Source organism: Balaenoptera musculus, chromosome 3 (genome assembly GCF_009873245.2).
Source record: "Balaenoptera musculus isolate JJ_BM4_2016_0621 chromosome 3, mBalMus1.pri.v3, whole genome shotgun sequence".
In the NCBI taxonomy this organism is placed as follows: Eukaryota; Metazoa; Chordata; class Mammalia; order Artiodactyla; family Balaenopteridae; genus Balaenoptera; species Balaenoptera musculus.
Genome location: NC_045787.1, coordinates 664,270 through 678,054, shown reverse-complemented (window position 1 = coordinate 678,054; position 13,785 = coordinate 664,270). Strand labels below are relative to the sequence as shown.

The 13,785-nt window shown below is 66.5% G+C and overlaps 1 protein-coding gene across 6 annotated transcripts in view; it reads left to right on the top strand.

Moving 5' to 3' along the window:
* Window positions 1–13,785, top strand: part of SLC12A7 (solute carrier family 12 member 7) — a 66,414-nt gene that overhangs the window by 22,963 nt on the left and 29,666 nt on the right. For 3 of the 6 annotated variants that reach the window (XM_036846799.1, XM_036846798.1, XM_036846794.1), the window contains exon 1: window positions 872–1,056. The exons of 1 other annotated variant lie outside the window; for it this stretch is intronic. In XM_036846799.1, coding sequence (XP_036702694.1) covers window positions 988–1,056 — 69 coding nt within the window. In that variant the 5' untranslated portion in view covers window positions 872–987. Of the gene's footprint in view, window positions 1–871; window positions 1,057–13,785 lie in introns of those variants that run through there. 2 more of the 6 variants (XM_036846796.1, XM_036846795.1) reach the window with 2 other exon arrangements.

Genomic DNA, 13,785 nt, shown 5'->3' with positions numbered 1-13,785 from the left:
TATTTTTGTAAAACTGTTTTGGGGTGATTCATTGCACCTAAATGCTACAACTTTTTGGGCTAATTTCTCTTTGATGGACGTTTGGACACAGATTTCCTGTGTCTTTAAGAAACTACCAGGTGATGGCAGGTTACAAGGCAGGTGGCATCCTGGTGAGTGCCTAGCTCGGGTCTGGAGTCCCACCTTGTGCCTTCCCTGATCTGGCCTGCAAGCTTCCCTTCCCCGGGGGCCTCCCCAGACAGAACCTAGTGGGGTGGGGGCAGGGGAGGTCTCCCCCGAGCCGGCAGGGATGGGCCTGGGGTCCCCGGTGGGCGGGGTCCTGTCGCAGAGCCCTGGTGACTTGTGGCTACACGGTTGTGTCCGTTGTGGACCGGGCGCCCTGCTAACCGTGGCTCCCTTCAGCTGGAAGCGCTTCCCTAAACGAAGCGCTCGGTGAGCCTCAGTCAGGCAAGGGGGAGGGGAGACCAGACCTCAGGCGGGGTGGACAGTCCCACTCTCGGGGTGAGGGGGACAGTGAGGGCGGAGGGGGGTACAGTTGCGGGCAGGGGGATGGCCGTAAGGGCGGGAGCAAGGGGGACAGACCGGCCAGAGGCCTGCTTGGGGCAGTGGGGGAGCGGGCCGTGCAGGAACCGAAAGCCAGCCGCTGTGGGCGGGGCGGCACTGGGGGTCTGGGGGCGCGGGCAGCGCCCGGGCGCAGGCTGGGGGAGCGTCCTCAGCGGAAGCAGCCCCGCCCCGGCCCATGGAGCGCAAACTTTTCCAGGGCTCGCGGGGAAAGCCAGGTGCGGTCACGTGGGGCGGGGCGGGGCGGGGGCGGACCGCGCTGACCCCGCCCCTGCGCCCTAGTCCGGCCTCGTCGGCGGGAGCGGGCGGAGCTGCGCCGGGGCGTTCGGAGTGGCCGGGGCGCGCGGAGTGGCCGGAGCGCCAGGCGAGCCATGCCCACCAACTTCACCGTGGTGCCTGTGGAGGCGCGGGCGGACGGCGGCCAGGATGAGGGTCCCGAACAGACCGAGGCGCCGGGCCCCCCCGAGGGCGGTGAGCCCAACTGCCCGAGCCCGGGTGAGGGCGGCCGCACCTGCCCGCGGGACAAAGGCGGAGGCCGGGCTGCGCGGGGCTGGCGGCCGGGGGGAAGGAGAGGGGAGGGGAGGGGAGGGAGGGGAGGAGGGGGCGGCCCTGGAGGGAGGGGGTGGGAGGCCGCGGCGGAGGGGGTGGCACGGGTGGCAGGGAGGGGAGGGCGACCCGGACCGGGACGTCGCCCGAGGAAGGGGTGTGGGGCTGCTCTCCGCTCCTCCTCCCCCTGATTCCCGGCCCGCGCCTTCCTCTCACTCCGCACTAGTTTCCACCGCTTTGCCTGCTTCTGTGTGTGGTTCCCGTCTCACCGCCCCCCACCCCTGCCTGACGAGCCCCCTCTCCGAGCTTAGTGGTGGAGGCACTGGGCGAGGGTTTCAGGGGCGGTGGGCCCTCCTCTGCTGCGCCCCCATGGTCCCCCCCCCCCCGGGGCCTAGGAAGCACCTTTCTCCCACTTGGGGTGGGCCCCTGGGGAGGTGTGAGACGCCCTGGGTAGCTATGGAGACCGAGGAGGGGCTCTTCCTCCGAGAGTTCCCAGGCCCCCCAGGCCCGGTGACCCGGTGGGGTCCCCACCCGTGGTAAGGCTCCTGGGGCAGGAGCGCCTGGCTCCTTCCTTCCCAGCCACCTCTGCTTTGCTCGTCTCCGCTCTTGCGCGGTGGGGTAAAGGGCCGCCAGTCACATAAGCCCGGCTGACCCGGGACAGGCCCACGCTCTGTGGGGTCTTGAGCAGGAAGGAGTGCAGGTCCCTGCCGGGGCGGAGGAGGGGAGCTGTACTCAGGCTGAGGGTCCTCCTTGCCCACTTCGCTTCTGGAATCAGGTCTCTGGCACTTTCACTTTCTCTTGGTGCGGGGGCATCCCCAGGCCTGTTCCTCCATTATCTGGGCTCTAGGCCCGGGCTTCTCTGCAGCTGATAGGTTGGTCACCCTGAGTCCGCTGCTTCATCTGGGGCTCAGCGCCCCTCTAGAAATGGAGGGTCACTCTGCAGCGTTGGGGAAGAGGTGTCCTGCTCCAGGCAGGAAAGAGGGCGAGGTCAGTGGAGGCCACAGGTCCTGGCGCCTGGAGGCCGGGCACCCCTTGGGGGCAGCACGCTGTCCTAGTGGGCAGGGGTGGGTCGGCAGGGTCCCGCCCCGTCCCTCGGGTGCCCGCCAGCTTTCCTCTGCACGTGGGTGTGGGTGTGGGACTGGGCACGGCTGCCGACGGCTTGGAGGCTGAAACCAGGCCGGACTTGAAGGCAGAGTCCGTAAGCCCAGCCTTTCTCTCACTGCGGCTCTGACTAGCGCACCCCGGTGTGGCCTTTCTGGGTGAGCGGCGTTTCACCGGCCACCAGGAGCCATCGTGTCCTCGGGGACCCTCAGCCTTTCCGGGTGTGCGGCCCCCTGCCTGCTGGCTCCTTCTCGGACGGGCCTCAGTGGCTCTGTAAGCTAGGTGCCCCTGGGCCTGTGCTCAGGGCTGCCAGGAGGGCCGTGGTGTCGCCTGCCCGGCTGACCTCGAGCCCCCAGCCCGCCCTCAGTCCAAGGCTCTTGCTTTCTCAGCCGTAATCCCACTTCATTCCCTCTCCCGGCTCGTCTAGAACCCCCTTTGCCTGTGTGCTCTCAGAGGCAGGAGCACAGGCAAATGCTAAGTGTGGGCGTCCTGCATGCTTTTCAACAAACCCTCTAGGGTCTGAGCTGCACCTGTGACGCTTAGATGAGTTGGCACAGAACTTCACCCTGGGAACCCCGTGTTCTTCCCTCGTCCTCATGTTCCCTTAGAGGGACAGCCGCAGAAGACCGTGGGGAACTGGGCGGAGCCCCCTATGGGGTCACAGGCAGGCGTGCTGTTGCCTTTCGGGGTCTGCTCGGCTAGGTTCTGAGTTTTAACGCAAGCCGTCAGACCAGTCGGTGCCCAGAGAGGCCCTGTGATGGGCACCGCGTCGCCAGCGTGACGGGGGAGCCTGGGAAGCAGCCTCACGCGCTGCCCAGTGGTGGGACAGTCCTACGGGAGCCGGAACCGCTGGCCGGAGACCCTTTGAAGACCCGCGTGCGGGGCCCTTGCCCTGTGGTCCAGCTTGTGGCCACACCTGCTCGTCGCAGAGTCACTGAAGTTCCTTCCTGACTCTGTGGCTGGCCTTTGAACCTCCAGGGGGGCACCTGGCTTTCTGGGTGGGCCTCCCGGTGGTGCTGGTGAAGCAGGTTTGGGGATACCCTCCCGAGGTGTACCCGGGGCTGTCGTGGAAATAGGGAGCGTGGGACGCCAGGGCGAGGGTGGGAGGGAGGTGAGGAGGGGCCAGCGCTCACGTCTGCAGGCCCACCTGGCTGACCCAGAGCTTGGTGGGGCCAGCCTTGGTTGTGCCCGGCCTGAGGCTGAGGGCCTAGTCGGTGAGCCTGTGACACGGGGCGGCCGCCTGGGCTGCCTCTGGTCCCTGCGTCCAGGCTGGGCCTGCCGGGGAGCCCTGTTGTCAGCCTGTGAAGCCGGGGCCCGTTTCCTGGCCGTCGGAGGCTCTGGGCCTTCATCAGGGTGCGGTGGCCGATACCAAGTGTTGACCTTGAACTGCCCCTGCTGTTTTGACCTTGGCTGTGTCCGGTCGGCAGGCCCACAGTTGGTGCTTTAGAGCCGGGAAGGTGGCCTGCGGGCGGTGAGGTGGGGGTGTCCACGTGCACCCCCAGAGGGGTGGCGCCGACCCCACTGCCCTCCACCGCAGGGCCCGTGGGCTGGGCCCTGGAGGTCCACTGTCCCTGCCGGTCTCCTGCCCGTTCCTCCCCGGGAGCTGCCCTCAGCTCCGCTGGGGCTTCCTCTTCCTTTCTTGTTCCTCTTTTTGGATTCCTTTCCCGTGATTTCATGCTCTGCTGCTCAGGTCCTGTGGGTCACGCGGGGGTCTGCTCTTGCCCCCTGTGAAGGGGACCCGCGCCCCCAGCCACTGACCCACGCAGCTCTGGGAGCGTCACCTTTGTCCTGCGGGGCTCGGGGTCACAGGGAGCAGGCTGTGTGCCGATGCGTGTGCCCGCTGCCCTCGAGGGGCTGCTGCCGCTGGGGTGGCCAGAGCACAGGGCCGGGGCCCTGGGCGTTGGGACGTGAGCGCGGCCGGAGAGTGGGCCCAAGACAAAGCCTTGAGGTTCTGTCCTGCTGGGCCGAGGCCGCGGAGCATTGCTCCGTCACTGGGTCCAGGAAGGAAGGGATGCGTCATGCTGGCGCGGGGGACGTCTGAGCAGGAAGGGCAGGCGGTGCAGGCTGTCCGAAGGGCTGACCCCTGAAAATCGGTTGAACCTCATCCACTGAGGGAAGAGTGGACGGTGCTGTGTGTCTCCTGGTCCCCTGGGGCCCCAGGGGTAGAAGGGGGTCCTCCGTTCTCCAGCAGCGCACAGGGCATCACCAACCAGCGGGCCCCGCCAAGTGCTGGAGCAGCAGGGAATTCCACTGCCCCCCAGCCCCCAAGAGGCGCCGGGCAGAGAGGCAGTTAACACGCCCCAGGACGCTCGGCGCAGTGGCGCCCCCACACGCAAGCCCTGCTGGCCTCTGGGGCCCTCTCCTTGCCTAGCAGAGAGCCCAGCCAAGCCCACGGCTCCCCTCTGCCAGGGGCCGCCCAGGACACACACACCGGGCAGTCCTCCCGCCACCCCCAGACACACGCGCACGCACACACACACACAACAGGACAGCCCCACCCCAGCCGGCTCCGTGCCGCCCTTCTGTGGAATCCCCCTGGGCCAGCTCAGCACCCCATGGCGTCAGACCCTGACTCATTGCCCCGAGGCGCCTGTCTCAGGCCGGGCTCCCCCCATCCCATCCCGGGGGCTGCATTTGAGGGAGCTGAATTTCTGGGGACAGGCTGCTGCTGGTCCTTGTTACCATCGGACAGCCTGCATCCCGCCGGTCCCCTCGTGCGGCCAAGCCCAACACAACCCAGGGACAGCCTCGGGCCCGAGTGCCCACGTCACTGGCGGTGGCGACACAAGCAGAGGGTCTGTCTGCAGGGCCTGCCACTCCGCGCTTGAGGCCACAGCCACCTTCTGAACGGAGGCAGGTGGGTTCACCTGGGCAGAGCAGCTCCCCGTGACGGGGCCCCCACCGCACAGAGAGCGTGCAGCGCAGAGGCCCTCCTGGCTGGGCGGTCACACGGCCAGGGCATCAGAACCAGACGGCCCCGCAGCCCATGGTCTCCGCGTGGACCCCGTTATTTTCAAATAATTGATCCCACATGTCCCCTGCTTAGAGGTGGGCAGTGGGCTTACTCTCCGCTTGGTGGGGGGGGGGAATTCTCGCGGGGTCGTTGGAGGGGGGGGTGTGCCTAGAGAGGGTGAGGGGCCTTGTGTGGGCCCAGAGCCAGTCAGGGCCAAGGTCACCCAGGGTCTTGATTTCCTGCAGCTCAGGGCATCACGGACCGAGCAGGGGGCAGCCGGGATGGCCAGAGGCGTCTGCCAGGTCGGAGCCAGTAGGCGAGGGGGCTGCCCTCACTTGCCTGCCCCCGGGGAACTGGGCCGTGGAGGGAGGCTCTGCCCAGCAGGCCTGCGGCCACGGCCCTGAGCAGACCTGAGCAGGTCCTGGCACCTGACCGGGTGGCTGCTGGGTTGGCCCGGGCTCCTGCCCTGGGCGATGGGTGGCCTTGGGCCGGGGGTTCCTTCCCAGGGCCAGTGTCCTCGGGGCACAGCAGCGGGACTGTGGTTGGGCTCGGGGCGGAAATTGGAGGCACAGGCGGGTGGGAGGATGGTGCCGCTGGCTGGTCTCTGGGGGTCTCCCGTTCCCCCCGGAAGGGCCACGCGTTGCTGGGCACGTGAGGCTGGAGGGCGGAGGCTGCCGTTTGGCCTAAGTGTTAACTGCCGTGCGCGCAGCCAGGTGCTTTTGGGGGCGCCCCTCTCGTAGTCAACTTTGCAGCAGTGCTGCTTGCGGGGAGCAGGCGTGTGCAAGCCGCTCTGGGAGCGTGAGGCCGGCCAGCGTGGCGGTCTGGGGCCGTCCGGGCTCCCTTCTGGGGGACCCTGGGGCAGTGCCGCCCGGCACAGAGAGCAGAGCACAAAGGGTTACACCTTTCCTTTATGAGAAAGAGGGAACTCCCTCTTCAGAGCAGAGGTCTGGTCTGTGCAGATAAGCCGGCAGCTTCAGCAGGGCCAGCCGAAGAATGAGGCGCCCTGGCCCCCGGATCCATGGCCGCTCCCCCATCTGTGGCCCCTGGCGCCGTGTCGGCCCTGGAGCCCCGTGCCGGGAGCGCTGGTGAGGGGCCCCGTCCAGGTGCCCCTGTGGCTGGGGGTGGGGGTTTGCGGGGCCGTGCTCCTGGCGGGAAGGGGGTGAACTGTCGGTGCCAGGTCTTGCCTGGGGCCTTGTGCGTCTGCGTGGCCTCGCTGCCCGCGCCTCTGGCAAGGCCCTGGGGCCCTGGCCTGGGTTTGTTTCCTCTTTCTTTCCTCGGGCGGTTTCTCCTTGAGAACACAATCGGGGAGGAGGTGGGAATTCTGTTTCTGAGCTTCGCGAGGCTTGGGTGGGCCCTGTGACCAGCTGCGAGTTTCCCGGGCTCAGGGTTGCTCTCGGGCAGAATCCCTGGCCCCATGTGCCCGTGGCGCTGGGGTCTCTGCTGGGTGTTGGGCTCCTGGGCCTGCGTTTACTGCTCGCAGCGAGAGCTGCTTCCCGTCTGCCCAGCCTGCAGCCGGCCTGCAGCTGAGCCTGTCTGGGCGTCCGCGTGGTCAGCAGGTGCCTGTGGCCTGGCGCCGTCTGCGAGGCGGGGGCACCCCACGAGTCCACGTGAGCGAGATGTCCCCCCAGGGAGATGGGGAGGCCTCGTGCGGGCCCCGCGCCGTCCTGGGGGTTCTCCTTGTGCCCGTCTCCCTCTCCTGGAGCCGGCCTGTCCCAGAGGCGGCTGTGTCCTGGGCCCCGTCTGGTCACAGCCCACGGGTCAGGCCTGGGTTCTCACGGAGGCTCTCGGGACGGTCACTGGGGAGGGATCGTGTGGAGCCGAAATCAGAGTAGAGAAGCGCCAGATGGTTCTTGGGTTTCCTCTTCCCTCGGATGGAGGGTCTTGACCACAGCCAGACAGGAGCCTGCGTCGGTAACGGGAGCCGCCCCGGGAGGCTGGTGGGGCTCCCGGCCGCCCACCTCCCGCCTTTGCCCCCGGCTGGGCCGGCCCTGCCGTCCTGAGCCCCTCCCCCCACCCCCAGGCTGGGGTCACGACCGCCAGTCCCCGAGAAGGGAGAGGTCGCATCAGCGGCAGACACCGGGGGGTGGCGGGGAGCCGGGTCCCCGAGCCCACCAGAGGCCCGCGCTGCCCAGGAGGGAGCACGTCCAGCCTGGGAGGGCAGGTCCTTTGGACGGACGGGAAGTCCCTGAAACACTCACTCTTCTGGAGAAGCAGCTCGCAGAGCTGTGGTCCCCAGCTGTGCCCCGTGTGCCTGTGTGTGCCTGCACACGTGTGTTAACCTGTGTGTCTGGCTGGTTCCTCTGTGTTCGTGCCTCTTAGTAGCCGAGAATCCCGGTACTTTCCTTGTTGTCTCGACTGTGCGAGCGTCAGGTTTAAGGAGAAGGTGCCAGAGGTGGTGTCTTTGGCCCGACTGCTGGGCCGAGGCCCTTGGTTGGAGCAGTGAACGCCGGGGCGGTGGCCGTGGCCTTGGTCCGGGTTGAAGGGCGGCTGTGTCCCTCCAGTGCCCCGAGCCTTCCTGAGTCCTTGTCTGTGAGCGCCCCGGTCCTCGGTGTCGCCCGGGAGAACCCTCACCTCGGGCTGCTTGGTGGTGGGGGCAGGGGGCACACCTGGGCCAGGGAGGCTCTTTCCCCTCGGCTGCACTGCCCGCTGCTGGTTTCGGCTTGGACCTGGTGTCACGGGGGGCACTGGGGGCAGGGTGCTCCCAGAAGTGAGGGCTGTGTCGTTTCAGGAAGGCCTCGCAGAGGTGCTGTGACCCGGCCCTGCCCACCTCTCCAAGCGGACACCCGCCACGCCCCGCCAGGTGCTGGGTTCCAGGTGCCAGGCGCACGTGCACAGCGGGTAGGGTAGGAGCCGGCCTGCCGCCGCCCGCGTGCCCGTGGTCCGTGGGCCTGGACGGTGCTGCTTCTGGCCCCAGGCAGCGGGGTTTGTGCTTGGTGGGGGCAGCTGGGGGCCGGGCGCACAGGGTCACCTGGCGAGGCCCTTGGGAAGTAGCATCTCTGGGCGTCTGGGCCTCCAGCCGGCAAGGTGCCCCCGCAGGCCACGCGTGAGGGCCGGGCAGGGGCGCATCCACCTCCTGCCCTCTCGGCTCTCGCCTGTGGGCAGGCGCTTCTCGCTCCAGAGGCCTGGGTGGGGGGCCAGGCAGCCCTCCGGGAGAGGACGCTGGGAGGTGCCCCGGCAAGGGGCCGCGTCCAGCTGGCCGGGCTGTGGGTGGCTTCTGTCCTGTCAGTGTTTCCTCTGTCTTCGCCAGAGAACGGGTTTCTGTTTTAGCCAGAAACTTGCTGTGAAAGCACGGGAGTTCTCGGCCTCAAGCATTTCCTTTTTTTCTGGCTTGAACGCAGAACAGTTTCTTCTCAGGCTGTGCCCCTCGGGGAGTCCGCTGGCCCAGGTGGCCAGGCCGCTGGATTTCAGATCCAGCATTGATCCTGGCTGCAAAGCACGGAGGGCAGGGGGCAAAGGCCAGAAGGCATTAGTTAACCCTGAGGGTCGTGGAACCTAAAAACTCCGTTCCAACGCTGAACCCCTTGGAAGAGGATCCAGCCTCGGTGCGGCCTGGCCCAGCGGACCCTCGGGAACGCCCCTGGCTCTGAGCCTCAGAGGTCGCTCTCCACTCCTCCCCTGGGAGCTCTTCCGGAAGAGAAAGAGACGGTGGTAGAAATCCCAAACACCGGCCCGGGGGCGGGGTGGGGGGGAGGAGAGTGCTGGTGCACTGGGAAGGGGAGGGCTTGTGCACAGAGGCTGCAGCGGGGCTGGCGGAGGCTGTGACCGCAGACGGAGGACGCTGCACTCGGGACCCTCAGCAGGGATGGGGCTCTGACCCGGTATCCACAGCAGACCACTGGGTCCGGGCCTGCCGGGCTCCACTTTGCCCCTGAGCTGGCGCCCCCGTCCCGCCTGCCTCTCTGGCCTGGGCCGTCCCCTCCCGCCCCGAAGGCCCTGCTGCCCTGCTGCGTTCGCTCCTCTCCTGGTGGCTTCCTGTTCCCGCCCCCTCGTCCAGAGCACCGGATCCCACGCTGTCCCTGGTGACCACCACGTTTACTCAGGTCCGGGCTAAGTTTGCATTTCGTGGAGCCGGAAACCAGGCATCAAAACGGCTGTGGGAGAAGCAGGTCGAGGACGGGTGGGAAGAGCAGAGGCCGCCTCGGCGGGGGCCCTGTGTCTCCGAGGGCCGGGCGCGCGGGCTGGTGGAGGCTGCTGTGCTCTGAGCCGCGTCAGGCCTGCACCGGACGGGGAGGGTCCGCTTGGAGGTGTGGCCGGCGCTTGCGGGCGCGGGGGCTTCTCAGGACGCCCGTGATGACACAAGTCACACGGCCTCATGCGAAGCTCGCTGCTGTCTCCCCTCACGGGGAGGCGGAGGGATGCCCTGCCCGCTTCGCCCCTTCCTGGCCGCGGTTGCTCCCCGGGCCTTGGGCTCTCACTGCCAGGCACCCGCTGTCCCGCCCGTTTCTGGGAGGGCTCCTCGGTGGTCTTGGGCCGAGGCTGGTCCGCAGCTCTGGGTCCTGGTCCGGTCCGGTCCGGTCCGGCCTTGCTGGACGGTCATCCTGGGAGCCCCGGCCAGGCTGCCGCCCCGGCCTCTGGGGGCGGTGGGCTTGGTGTGCCGTGTTCAGATGGTGCTGCAGGTTCCTGGAACTTTCTTTAGAAGCTGGAGGGAGACCAGCAGGTGGGTGGACACTAGGGCCTGGCTGGGCCGCACCAGGAGTCACCCCTGAAGCGCTGGCTTCCTCGGGCTCCTCGGGCCTGGCGGGCGCGGGGGGCGCCAGGAGCACGGGAGGGGCTTTAAACAGGCCACGCCTAGGCTGCGACGGTGCCTCAGAGCTTCCTGGTTTTTGTGACCTGGACAGTTCTGAGGGGTGCTGGCCAGGTGTGTTGCAGGTACCCTCGACTGGCATCCGTCCGATGGTTTTCTCGCGGCTCGGCGGGGTGTGGGTTTAACGGGAGGCCCCGGAGGGGGCGTGAATTCTCACCAGCGCGCAAGGTGCCACCGTCACCGGGGCTCAGCACTGGGGTATCCGTCAGGTTCTGCCGTGAAGCCCCTCTTTTCCGCTTTCCGTACTTCGTCTGTGGGAAACGAGTCGTCAGGTGCCGCAACCCTTCCCCAGCCTTTAGAACGAGTGGATCCTGGCTTTATGGGCGCCTCCTTTTCAGCCAGCGCCCAGGTACCGCTCTGTCCTCCTACTCAGCCTGCCCCGACTTGGGGGGCAGGGGGATGGAGGGGTTTCCCGCACTGCAGTGGGGGCCAGTAGATACACATTTTAAAGGCTTAAAAAGGTTAGTTATAGCACATGGCTGCCGTGTCCTAGAAAAGCAAAACGAGTGTGAGTGCATGTCGGCAGTCCAGAGCTGGTGGTGCAGCCAGAGGCCAAGGGGCCTGCGCTCGGGCCATGTGATGCCTGCCCGCGGCTCCCGGGGTGTTTGAACTCACCAGCTGTGAGCGGGGTGGGGGGTCGTCTGTCCCAGGCTCCAGACTCTCTGACGGGCAGCTCTGCGCGCATACAGGCGCCCGCCCTCCCGATGCCGGTGTGTGGGGCGGTGCTGTGGGCGTGTCCTGCGTGTTCGTCAGCTGTTTCTGTGCGGCCCCCCCAGTTCCCTCCTGTCCCCTCGGGTCCCGGGCACCTTCGGCCCTTCTTTCCTGGTGCTGCGTCCACAGCGTGGCCGTTCTCGGGCGTCCCCAGCACGTGGGCACCCCTGCCAGTTGGACGTGTCCCGGCCACGGTGTCCCGTGGTGAGGAGTGTGATGAGATTCTGAGCCTTGTTGGTTCCGCGTGGGTTTACTGGCCGAAGGATCCTTGTTTTAAAACCAAATCAGTCCCCTTCCTCGGTGACGAGAGGGGTGAGTCACGTGCAAGGTGGCTGGGCTCTGAGGGACCTCCCGGCCTGCAGGGCCTCCCCACCCACTGCGCCCGCCCGGCTGGACACTAGGGGTCCAGGGGTCCCGGGCTTGCGGGGGCTGTGACCTTGGACCACGTCAGGCTGTGATCTCTGCGCGGTGAGCCCACCGGCGGCCCCTGCCGTGTGAAACGAGCAGGCCAAAAGCCCCGTCTGTGCGCGAGGCGGGGAGCCCTGGTGAGGGTGGGGTGGTGTTAAATCGCGTGGGCTCCAGGCCGTTTCTGTGACTACACATCTGACGGCCCAGACCGGCCGTCCGTTAGAGCAGGTGAACGGGGCCCCGAGCGCTCCTGCCCGGAGACAGCAGGTGTGGGTCCTGCCCTCCCGGCTGGCGTGGCCCAGGACACCTGACCGTCGGAGGGACCCCTCCCACACGGCCCGGCAGCCACCGCTGCGCAGCGAGGGCACCCGGTGACCTCGGGGGACCCGCCCCAGGAGGACGGAGGCGGTGGGGCCGGTGAGGCGGGCCCTGCGCCCCGGGATCCCCTCTGCTCGGGCTTGTCCTGGGTCCTCACTGTCGTGAACAAGCAGAGTCCGCAGCGGGCGCAAGCCCAGACGAGGGGCCTCGTCCCCGAAACATGGGGGGAGGGTCTCAGCCAGAGGAGGACCCCTGTCCTCCAGAGCCGCGACCGGGCCTGGCAGGGTCGTGCCGGGTGCCATCAGAGTCCCGGTGGAGGCGGGAGGGGTGTCCACCCAGAGCCTGAGGCCTTCAGAGCCCCCAGCGTGTACCAAGGGCTCAGGCCCCGGGGGTGTGTGTACCAGTTTCCTTTGTGAAGACTTGAGTTGTAACCTGCCCCTCCCTTGAAAAATAAAAACTGAGATTTGAGTGTTCTCCAGCGCTGAAAGCAATTAAGGGAATTTTAAGGCTCACCCGGGTAGCTTGTGATGGTTTTGCATTTTGTGGGATGGGATTGCAGGTGTGTCCCTCAGGTAGAAGCGTTTGATTTTTAACCAAGAATCTTGGCTCCAGCAGGTCGAGGAGGAGATGGCTGCCCGAGGCTCCTACGTGAGCCTCTTCCTTCCGCTGGGTGCCCCAGGGCTTTGGAAAGCTCTCCAGAGGGCTGCCTTCTCAGAAACGAAGGGAAACGTGTTCTCGTTAAAGGATTAGCGATTAAGACGCTGGTTTACGATGGATAAGGAGACTCACTGTTGGCCGTAACCTCTGGTGTGGGCGGTGCAGCCCCCAAACCAGGGAGGTCGGGGGGTGGGGGGGTACCTACGGAGATGCTGGGGTGTGTGCTGTTCCTCCTGTGCGTTTTGTGTGCGTTCCCCCGTTCTCTGTGCTCGCTCTCTGTGTTAATTCTGGTTATAAGCAGCGAGATGGAAGACCAGAGCCTCACAGCCTGACAGCCCAGTCCTGGGCGTCCCCGGGCTCCTGTGCACACGTGCCCAGCACACGTGTCCCCACGGGGCGGGCCATCCTGGCCTTTGTGGGGCGTTCACGGCACCGTTTCCCACTCCCCGGTCTCCGCGGTCGTCCTGTGTGTAAATAAGCCGCTAACGTCCACCTGCCTCGAATCAGTTGATCCTGGTGGTCTCCCCGGGCCCCCTCGCCCAGGCACTTCTCGCCCACTCTGCTCCTTTCCAATCCTCAGTTCCGGGCCACCCCCAGCCCCCGTCATGGCGGATGGGCCAGCTGCCTCAGCTCCTGTTTGAGGTCGTGGTCTCACTTTCCCAGCCACCAGGAGCATCAGATGCTCCAAGAAAGATGTCGTCTCTGTGGATGGAACGCGGTTGCAGGTGCCCATCCGCCCCGTGCCTGGTGGGCATTCAGACAGACCCTCCAGAGCCCCCTGGACCAGGCTGTGCTTCCCGGGCGGGGGCGGCAGGGGCACCTGGGCAGCTGGGCCTGAGCTGAGTGGAGGCTCTGTCCATGGTGGCCGCCTCTCCCTGGACGAGAAACATGAGACCCGGGAGCCACGAATTTGTCCAAGGTTGGGGCAGAGGGAGAACCCAACACCCCTCCCGGGGTGGCCGGCACCCTGGCCTGCGTGGCTGAAACCTGTTGACCGGGACAGGGCCGGCCTGCGTGTCCTCCAGAGTCTGGTCTGCAGAGCTCTTCGCAGCTTCCGTTTACGCCAGAAACCCAGTCGGAAACGCTTGTGTCTCACCAGAAGCAGGATTGTCACCACCAGAAAAATGCAGTCATTATTCCCAGGAAGAGGACGCTGAGCAGGAGCCCGCCTGAGGCCGGAAGTGGGGAGAGAGGCCGGCGCTCTCCTGAGGCCGGAAGGAGGGAGAGAGGCCGGCGCTCTCCTGGAGACACCTGCGGAGCCGGGGGAGGGCGCTCAGGAGTGATTCCTCGTCTAATTGGATGTGGTGGTATTTTTTAAGCTTTGTTTTGACCCAGCTTCAGAACTCTGACTTCAGAAAACTTTCAAGGGCACAGGATCACGCGTCATCTGCCTGAGCATTGGTCCCACCTGCCTTATGCCTCTCCCCACCCCGCTCCCCCTTTTCACACGTTCCTTCCTGATTTGCTGAGAACAGGCAGCGGGTGCGATGCCCTTTGTGTGTTTCCTAAAACAAGCACATTTTCTCTCATGATCCCTGTAGTACGGTCACCAAAATCAGGACGTTTTCATTGACTGAAGTCTTATTCAGATTTCACCGTCAGCCCAATAACGTCCTTTATGGAAAGAATCGGGCTGCTTCCATCTTCTTCCTCTTTCCAGAACGTTCTGGAGCTGGCCCGTGTCCTCCGAGGCCTCTGAAGAGGGCTGGTCCCTCCTTTGGTTTGC